Genomic DNA, 9,799 nt, shown 5'->3' with positions numbered 1-9,799 from the left:
TGAGCGGCCACGCCCTTGGATCAAACCATTATGCGCGAGCTTAAAGGGGTGTTTTTTCCGGCCCGGAACTGTAGTCACGATTGTTTCCGCCTCCTCCCCCCTCCCGTTGTGGTGGACCCGCCCGAAGACCCCGCCCCCGGGGTTGACAACAGAGCAGGTCACGTGCGCTGCCAGCCGGAAGCAGGCAGAGCCTGCGCCTGCGCCGTGGCGCCCCCGGCCAGGAAGGGGCGCGAGCTCTCAAGGGCCGAGACGCCGGAGGCCGTGGCGGAGGAAGGCGGCTCTGTTGGGGGCCATGGCGGCGGGAGCGACCCGGGCGGCGGCCGGCCCCGGCTCCTTCCCCAACTCCGCCCGCGGCTTCTACTTCAACACGGTTCTGTCACTGGCCCGCTCGCTGGCCGTGCAGAGGCCCGCGGCCCTGGACAAGGTGACCGGCCGGTGGGGGGGAAGGGGGCCGAGGGGAGGGGGAGGGGAGGGGGCAGCGTCAGAGCGCCGAGCCCGCGGCTCCGGGCCGGGCTGTCACGGACTGAGGCGGGAGGAGAGGAGGGCTGGAGGGCGCTCGGTCAGCCCACGCTGGCCTGCCAGGGCCTCCTAGGCTCCGGGCACCGAGCGGGTTCTCGGGAGCCCTGGGGGTCCTACGGGCATCGGACGCCCCTCCTGTGCCAGGCTCTGTGCTGGGGGGCGCCCCGGGTCCTGTGTACGGCAGCCCGGGGGGGGGCGTCTCCCCGCGCCCCGGCCCCCAGGCCCTTGTTGCTGGGCCGGGCCGTGACCACTCCGCTTTACCCCCGGGGCCTTGGCGGGCACTGACTCCGAGGGGAGGGGGCTTCTCGTGCTCCTTGTGGGGGATGAGGAAACCTAAGAGGGAAGGACCCGGCTGGGAGAAAGGTGCGTCTGGTGCGGGAGATAAAGAGGACGAGGCCCGGAGAGCGGACCGGGCTGTGTGTCCGGAGCAGCGATCCACGCAGGGCACAGGCCGGGACCCTGCGGCGGGGCCTGTCTCAGGTGCTGGGTCCGGCTTGTGGAAGGAGCTCCTAGAAGCCGAGACTCCCTCCGGCCCCGGGCTGCCGCCGCCTTTTCTTGTTGGTCGGGAGTCACGGTTCGGTTCTGCAGTAGGCATGGAGCAGGCCCCAGCGGGTCAGAGGGTTCCAGAGAGCTGGAAGGGCAGGCCTGGTGAGGGTGCCCCTGGGCTGAGCTTTGTCAGTGAGGATTCCCTAGATGCGCCTTCCAGGGGCGCCGAGCCATGGCAAGTCTGCAACAGGGCTGGGAAGGGGGGTTTGAAACGGTCTATTCTGGAGGTGTCAGTAAGGCGCAGGGCAGGGAGCTGGGCTGGTGCGGAGCCCAAAGGAGCAGAGGTTACTACTGGCTGCCCAGACCTCTTGGAGGATGGGTCAGGCTGGCTGGGTCGGTGTTCTCAGGGATCCGGTGCTTGTACTGAAGTGGTTTTAGCTGTATTGGCATGGAAATCCTTTTGAAATGGACTAGAACTGTTCATGCTTTCTGAAATTATCAAGGGGTGGTGCTGGCTGGCCCGGTGTGGGTTGTGGGCCTGGCCCATGGAGCCTCTCTCTTGTGCGCCTCTGGCTGGCCCCCCGCCCTGCCCAGGCAGGCTGGCCCTCCTTGGCTGCTGACCTCTGTCTGCTCCCTGGATCCTTCTCCCTTCTCACTTCAGCATTGGCCTTTTCATAGACCATGCCAGTCAGTTAGCATGCATTTCTCTTCATTGACCAAAGCAATCAGAGCCCATCAGACGTCCTGTCCCAGGCTGCTGCTGAGGCTTCTGTTTTGTTTTTCCGACCATATCTGCGAGCCGGGTTATTCTGGAAGCCTGAAGGTTCTAGAAGGTTGACATATGGGTAGACAAGATTCTATGGTGCTGTAGGGCAAGAGGTCCATACGGTAGGTTTCTGTAGGTTTATCCAGAAAACCCCTCAAATTCTGCTTTCCCAACACCCGTTTCTAGTATGGGAGCCTGCTTGCCAGACTCTTGTGTCAGCTCTGCAGATTTCGTATTCCTGGCTGAGCAGACATGCAGGGCCTGCGTTTCTATTTTTAGATGGCTGTTACATTTTACAATTTACATGTGATCGTTCCATGAAAATATTGTATTCTTTCAAGCATTCCTGACATAAGGATGGCTGAGCCTTCCACCAGTCCTTCCATTGTGAGTGACGCTTCCCCTGAATGGATGAACTTCCAAGAGTTCCTGTATCCAGAACAAAGTCATCACCTGATGGCCAGCAGTCTGGCAGTGGCACTGAATGCTAGGCTTCCAGGCACACTCTTAAGGGATGGGTTGGTGCCTGAAGCTTGTCCAACTTGGCAGGCCCTGCCAACTTAGCCTTTGGAAGCCAGTGGTCATCATTCCATGAGGAGAGTCTTAGTGGAGGTCTCAGAGAATGGTCCATGAAAAGTATTCAGGGAGAAAAGTTGAAAATCTAGGTAAATATTTGTGGCCTGGGACCTGCTGTGACTGACTGAGGCATCTCCGAACTCTGGTGTCTCAGATGAGCCAAGAGGCTGGGCTGAGTCAGGGCAATTGGACCTGAAGTCTGAGGGTGTGATGTGATATTCACTGAGTGCTGCTTTCCAATGAAGCAGGAGGAATGTTGGCTGTTGCTAGTTGAAATGTCCAGTTTGTGGGTCTTGGCACTCCCAAAACAAAAGGTTTATCTCTTTTTGATCTATTAAATCTCGTTCCAAGCTACTATGTTATTGCTTGGTAAAACCATTAGCTCCTTAAGGACACCATACTTCCCAGGTGCAGGCAATAATAACCATCGAATGGGCAGCTACCTTGCATTTGACCAGTGCGGTGTCCAGGCCCTCTCCTTTCCTTCCTGACACATCTTCTTGGGACTTCACTCCCTTCTTTCCTCCTTTTTCTTGGCCTGCAGAGTGAGATTTTTCAGGAAGGGGGAAGTTGGGAGAGAGGAGGATGGTGTAGAGGCCTGTAGCCAGGCCCCTTTTTTGTTCCCTCCTCCACTGCAGCTCTCCTGGCCAAGCCCTGGACCCCTGGGGCTCCCAGTGTGGCTCCAGCTCTCCCCATGAAGGATCTGTGATTCTGGAGTGGGATTTTCCTCTGAAATGCAGTTATCTCTGCAGCCTTTGTGCATGAAGGCTTCTTTTCCACCCAAGCGTGACTTTTTCTGCTGTGCTTTATCCTTCCGCCTGCTTGGGGCTCTCCTCTCCAAACTACCTCTAGTTTATTCCATATGTACTTGTGATCTTCTCGGACTGCTTTGTCTTTACCTCTGTGTCAATCACTTAATGAATGCTTGTGGATGGATACATTGGAGTGAAGGAGAGGGGGCAGGCCTAGGAGGGATCTTTTAATTTCATTTCCTCATCTCCATGAAGTGAAAACCCTTAACCAGCAAGCTTATTAAATGTCTCCTGTGTGCCAGGCTCTGAATGTGAGACAGCTCCTGCCTTCATAGAGCCTTTATTTCTAGAGGAAGGCAGTGTGTCATGTGTAATTACATGCCAAAGAAACCCAAGGCCCTCAGTCACTCCCAGAAGCCTGTGTGTTTGCTTGCCTGGAGGCCAAGCTGGGGCTGGCTTCTATTGGGGAGGGGGGGGGCACGGAGAAACAAACCCTGGCTGGAAATGGCAGCAGGTAGGAGTGAAAAGGGAGGTGGTAGATAGCTTCATGCTTGGGGGAGGGACCCACACTCCTTCTTTGCTCTAATTCTGAGTGTGTGTGTGTGTGACTCACTCCTCTGCTCTAATTCTGAGTGTGCGTGTGCGTGTGTATGTGTGTGTTTGTGTGTGTGTGTGTGTGTGTGTGTGTGTGTGTGTGTGTGTGTGTGTGAGAGAGAGAGAGAGAGAGAGAGAGAGAGAGAGAGAGAGACACTGTAGAGGCAACAAGGAAACAGCCCTAAGGATCGGACAAGCAATGGATATTAGTAACAGGACCTGAAGCCCCCTAAGGGCTACCAGATTTTGGTTTCCAGGAGGAAGGAAAGGCTTGTGGGCCTGTAGCCTCTACAGAAAACTAGCCTTTGTAAAAGATGACACATGGAGATAGGCGTACAGGAGAGGCTGGACAGGAGAACCCCAAGAGATAGCCTCTGGGGGCCTGTAGTGCCTGCCATCTCCTAGCCTGGCAGCTAGCACGGCAGCCAGAGGGCCATCCTGTGGGTGCCAATATACAGTGTTATGGACCCGCCACCGATCACAACTGCCAGCAGCTGGAGCTTGGGACTAGGTCTGCTCAGGGGCTCCAGCTTTCCTGAGTGCCAGTGTTACTGGGATCGCTCCGGGGTAGGGAGGGGGGGAGGAGAGGAGCCCTCCTGCTTTTCAGAATGCCTTGTTACTACAGAAGTGATCCATGATGTGGGCACCTGGATGGACTTTTCCTGTTCTGATGTGCCCATCCCTTTGCAGTGTTATTTCCATGGAGTTCAGCAAATGTTGACTAGTGAGTCCTGCTTGTGCTTAGGATTCTGTGGACAGTGAGACATAGAACTGGAGGCCCCTGTGAACGCTGGCCTGATGTTAGTGGAGAACAGAGCTTGAGATAATGACAGGTCTGCCTTCTCCTTGTCCTGGGAGCAAGATGCAGATGTGTGCAGATGAGCAGCAGGGGTGGCTGCAAGTCAGTCAGTCAGCCCTGATTAAGGGCCTACTGTGTGCCAGGTGCTGGGGATACAAAGGCAGGCTTGCCCTGGCCATTATGGTGCCACATCTGGCACCCAGGATGTTTGGAATGAAGCTGACCATTCAGAGAGGGGTGGCATGCCATGGTGAGTGGCCAGCGCCTTGGAGTCCTGAAGATCCTGCCTCCTACCGGCAGCTGTGTGTCATCTTACTCGAATCTCATGCAACTTCCTACTGTCACAAAGGGGCAGCAAATGCCCACACGCCATGAAGTCACCCAGATGGGGAGAATTCTAGAGCCCCCATGAAGTCACCAGAGCTGGACCTTTAAAAACGAGGGCATGGCTTGGTTTGCTAATCTTTTACAGTGTGCTGCCTTGTTTCCAAGGCTTTGGGGCTCAGGCCCTTGCTCACTCCGTGCTGATCTACTTTCTCAGAGAGCCCCTGGGTTTGGAATCTCAATTCCCCCCAGCCATCTTGCCATGCCCAGCTCAGTAATCTTTAAAGGGACATGTTACTACCATTCTCCCCTGTAACACTTTTCAGAAGAAGAGCATTTTTCTTTTTTAGAACTCTGCAACAATATTGTTCATTTTTATTTTTCAACTATGATGTTAAAAGCATCTTTTGGTTTTTCTTTGGAGTCAAATGTCTTATTTTGGCTAATGGGGGAGTTAATTGGGTATCACGCTTCAGCTGAGACACAAGTTCTCTCCTGGCTAATCACAAACCTCTGCCAGAGTTGAAAACAGTTTACATGAGGACATAGAACTGCAGTTTATAAAGGAGAATTTTGCCGTTTGTCTGCATCTCTTTCAAATGGTTGGTACCTTTTGGACTTAGTTTCTGCACTTACTCTCTGGTCAGCAGGCCACCCCATTGTCTGTCCTCATTCCTGCCTGCAAGATCCTTCTCTTAGGGTCCAGCGGGGGTCCTGCCTTCTGTTAGTCAGTCAGCAAACATTTGTTAAGTACCAGGCCCTGGACTAAGTGCTGGGGATCCAGTCCCTGCCCTTGAGGAGCTTACACCCCCAAGGGAGATGGAGAGGAGAGACAGGAGAGTAGTGGCTGAGTAGGGCCCCACTGAGGGGGATGGGGCCCCAGACCAGTGCAAACCTATGGGAAATGAAGGTATGGCTGGTGATGGCATCCCTCTCTAATCAGAGGCCCTCAAGGAAGCAGAATCCCAAGGAAAATGACATCCCGCAGGACTGTGAGCTTTTCCCACTAATGAGCTCCTGGGGCATGGGTTTGGGCAGCTAGGCAAAGTCCCAGAGAGTTTTTCATGGTCTTTGCCTGGACAGGGGTAGGGAACCTGCAGCCTCAAGGCCACTATGGCCCTATAGATCCTCCTTAATAAAAGGGACTCAGCCAAAAGTTCATACCCAAGGACCTAGAAGGTCACACATGGTTCCCCACCTTGGCCTTGTCCCAGCACCGGCTGCACAGTAGGCATGGAATAAATGCTGCTTGTGACCTTGACCTTCTGTCGATCCTGTATGTGTGTTGGATTGTCTGCCCCTCCGAGACCTCAGAGATCTTGTTTATGAGGTGACTTAAATTCAGGAATACTTGAATTCAGATCTTGACTGAGTCACCTCCCAGCTGGTGGACCCTGGGCAAGTCACATTGGACAAGTCAAGGCGGCAAGAATTTATTAAGCATCTACTGTGTAATTGCTTTAAAAAGAGCCAGTGTTTCCATTTTACTAAATATCTGTTGAATTACATCGTCATCTCCCATTAAATCATGGCTTATTAAGTGGAGTAAATTAATGAGGGCAGTGAGATGTAGGAGAGGGTCATTGAAAGGGCTGAATTGGGGAGGGTCAGCTCTGCTTTCTGGCAGCCCAAATGTTTCCTAATCTTTCCCACTTTTCGTTGCTTGGGGTTTGTCCCTGTGGTGCCAAGAAGAACAAATCCAGAGTAGGAGGGGCCTTTCACCATCCTAGTGGTCCTCTTGTGGACAGTCTTTGACTAAGCTGACTTTCGTTTGAACTGTTCTATTGAAATATCTGTCATGAAGATCACTGATTTAACAAAAAAATTGGTAACAGTCATAGAATTTGAGAATGTTAAAGATATGCTTGACACTAATTAGGTATCAAGGAAAGTTTATTGCAGCAGAGTTCAGAGGAATTGAACACTTTGGCCAAAGCAGGCCCCCACCCTCTTTTCAGGAGGAGGGAGCGCTGAGTATGGAAGCCAGATGAGGTATATACAGTTAATTTGAAACAGTCCTCCCATCAGGGGCTGGATGGATTGGTCCGTTCCCCTTTAGGTCACCACCCTCTTTACATATCCATTACATACCTCCTTCATATGTTTCCCCTCCCTTCTCTCACATATGAAATGTGCCTAATTCTGTGCTTTTTGTCCCCCTGGGCGGAGAAGTTCATATGCAAGGAGCTTATTAAGCAAGTGCCAAGAAGAAAGGCTTTCTCCCAGTTATTCCTGGTCCTATTTCTGAACCAGTTCAGGCCAGATCGGCCCCTGTCCTGATTCTGTGGTTTTCTGAAGGCCACTGTCTGTCTCCTGATTGGTTGAGTCCACCTATAACCTGCTAGCCTTCTGATTATCTGACTTATTCTCAATGACTTCATCAGCTAATAGTAACTGCTGTGGCAACTTCACTTTTGCTGTCTCTCATAAGAGTTACCAGGAAACTCAGTTACCATTAAATCCAACTCATATGACAGACCAGTTACCACTAGAGCCTACCTGACAAGTGTTGAGGTCAAGTCTGCAAGCTTTGATTAAGCACCTGCTCATGTGCCAATCTGTGAGCTGAGCTGTGGAGATTCAGAAAAAAGCAAAAACAGGCCCCAAGCTTGCATTCTAACTTGAGGGGTCATAAAAGATATGTACAGGGTGAAAGAGGGGGGACCTCAGAGGGAAGGCACTGTCAGCATTGAGTGGGGCCATGAAGAGTCCAGAAACAAAAATGGTGACTCACGGAGGATGTGGTGGGGAGGAAGGGATAAGAACACCAGCACGGTTCTACAAGGCCAGGTGCTGGAGGTGGGGAGTGTCCTGGGCAGACCCCGAAGATTCCGCCAAAATCAACCTCTCTATGGTATCTACCTATTTCCACTGGTCCAGCCAAACCATACCAATCTAAGCTTATCTCTACATGACCCATCAGATACTTGATGGTGGCTGTCCTGTTCCTTCTGAGCTGTCTCCTCTCCAGACTAAAAGCCCAGTTCCTTCAGCTGGTCCTCAGGCGACCTGAGCCAACTTTGTAGAAGGTGCTCTGAGGATGCTGGCAAGAGCAAATGAAAAGCCCCCGTCCTTGGCCTCAGGAAGCTTACACACCAGGACAGGGCAAATCTGAGCGTGGCCCAGATGGCATCTATGGGCATTGAACAGGAAGCATGGAATCTGAAGCCACAATGGCTTCAAAGGATAGCCATGTGGGAACCCTTTGAAGGGCCACCTCCTGGAAGGGACTCATCCTTGCTTTGCTTGGCCCAGAGAGCAGAACCAGAAAGAAGGAGGAGGAGTCAGAGAGAGGGAGACTTCTCTCAATCAAGGAAGCAGCTTCCTGACTCCTAGAAATGTCTGAACAGTCAGGCCAACTTTCCCTATGGGACCCAGAGTGTTGAGGCAGAAGATCAGTGACCACTAGTTAGGGAGGTGTAGACGGCATTCCTTTTTTAAAAACTTTATTTATTTATTTCTAGTTTGCAGCATTCACTTCCACAAGCTCAGCGTGCTTATACAGGGCTCTACATACACATTCCTATTAAACATGTTTTCACGTTAGTCATGTTGTAAAGAAAAGTTATAACCAATGGAATGAACCACAAGAAAAACAGAGGCCAAACAGTGTGCTTCCATCTGCATTCAGACGCCATGGTTCTTTCTCTGGATGTGGGTAGCGTTTTCCATCATGAGTCCTTTGGAGTTGTCTTAGATCTTTGCGTTGCTGAGAAGAGCCAAGTCTATCCAAGTTAGTCTTTGAACATTGTTGCTGTGTCCAGTGTTCTCCTGGTTCTTCTCCGAGGGCATTCTTTTTCACATACGATTTGAACTCAGTGGCCTTTGAGGCCCTTTCCCGCTTCCAAGGGTCTGGGATTCCTGACCTCTACCAAAAAGAATTCAAGTTAAAAAGTGATCGGTCCAAAGGGGAGCTCAAACTAACAAAGCAGGTGGGATGTGGACCAGAGGGAAGGGTTTCCTTAGAGCCAGGAAGAAATCAGGGAAGACTGAATGGAAGGGTTGACACCTGAGCTGATTGATGAAGAAAGACAAGGCTTACACCAGGCAAAGAAGTGGCCATGCCCCAGGATCCCAATGAGAGGCGTATTGGGCACTGTGGGAGGCTGGGGAGGAAGGACCAGGCCAAGGGAAAGCTAGCACTTATCCTGGGCAACAGGCTGGGAGAGGTCGGGGCCTCCCAGACAGGACCAGGAGTCGGGGAAGGAGGAATCATGTGAGTGAGCAGGGCTACCAGATCCGCCACCCAAGAGTGCAGGGGGAGAAGAGAGGCTGTGTGAGGGCAGCTCTCAGTGCAGAGCCTCGAATCTGGATTACTGCTTGGGGATTTTATTTCCTTCACCCTTGACTTCCCAGCCCTGCACTTTCTTCTTGCTCTTCTGTCCAGCGTTTGTTCATTTGCCTTTAAAGATGGCGCTCCTTCACATTTCCAGTTCTATCACACATGTGTGCCAAAGATGGAGGAGTGGCCCAGAGCCTCCTGGGCCTGCTCTGTCTTCACCAGCTCAGTGTCGGGGTCATCTCCACCCCTTCCTCTCTCCTGTGCTGCCTCCTTGCTAGGGCTTTGGGGAGAATCAGGAATCCCTGGGGAATGAGAAAATGCTCCATTAACGTCAGCTGCTATTTTTAAAAATGGGTTTTGTGGCTCCCTTTTGTACTTTCCTGGATATCTTGTTCTCTCTCTTTTCTCCCCCTCCAAGAGAGCCAGTGCATGTGACAAAGAATATTTGTTAAAGAAACAAAAGAGGAAGGATAGAAAAAAATCAGCAGAACTGGTCAGCGTGTTGGGAAAGTTTGAAAATACCTGTGATATCCCACCCTTGTAGGCCTCTCACTTCTTCAGAAGAGTGAGGTTGGGGGCATTTTCTCCTCCCCCTCCTTTGGCCTGTGTTTGTTCTCCGTATTGGACTTGTTTCCATTTGTATTATTTTTGTTCAATTGTTTTGGTCCAGTCAGACTCTTCATGACCCCATCTGGGGTTTC

General features: G+C 52.0%; 1 protein-coding gene across 1 annotated transcript in view; it reads left to right on the top strand.

Annotated features, from left to right (window-relative positions):
- The first annotated feature begins 144 nt into the window (after nucleotides 1-144).
- The window catches only part of PI4KA (phosphatidylinositol 4-kinase alpha), a 120,236-nt gene continuing 110,581 nt past the window's right edge, over nucleotides 145-9,799 (top strand). The window contains exon 1 of the mRNA XM_072599706.1: nucleotides 145-424. Within this exon, the coding sequence (XP_072455807.1) occupies nucleotides 293-424 (132 nt within the window). The 5' untranslated portion in view covers nucleotides 145-292. The remainder of the gene's footprint in view (nucleotides 425-9,799) is intronic.

The sequence above is a fragment of the Notamacropus eugenii genome, chromosome 4, assembly GCF_028372415.1.
Source record: "Notamacropus eugenii isolate mMacEug1 chromosome 4, mMacEug1.pri_v2, whole genome shotgun sequence".
NCBI classification, from domain to species: domain Eukaryota; kingdom Metazoa; phylum Chordata; class Mammalia; order Diprotodontia; family Macropodidae; genus Notamacropus; species Notamacropus eugenii.
Note: the sequence above shows the minus strand (reverse complement) of the source record. Positions and strands in the feature narration are given on the sequence as shown.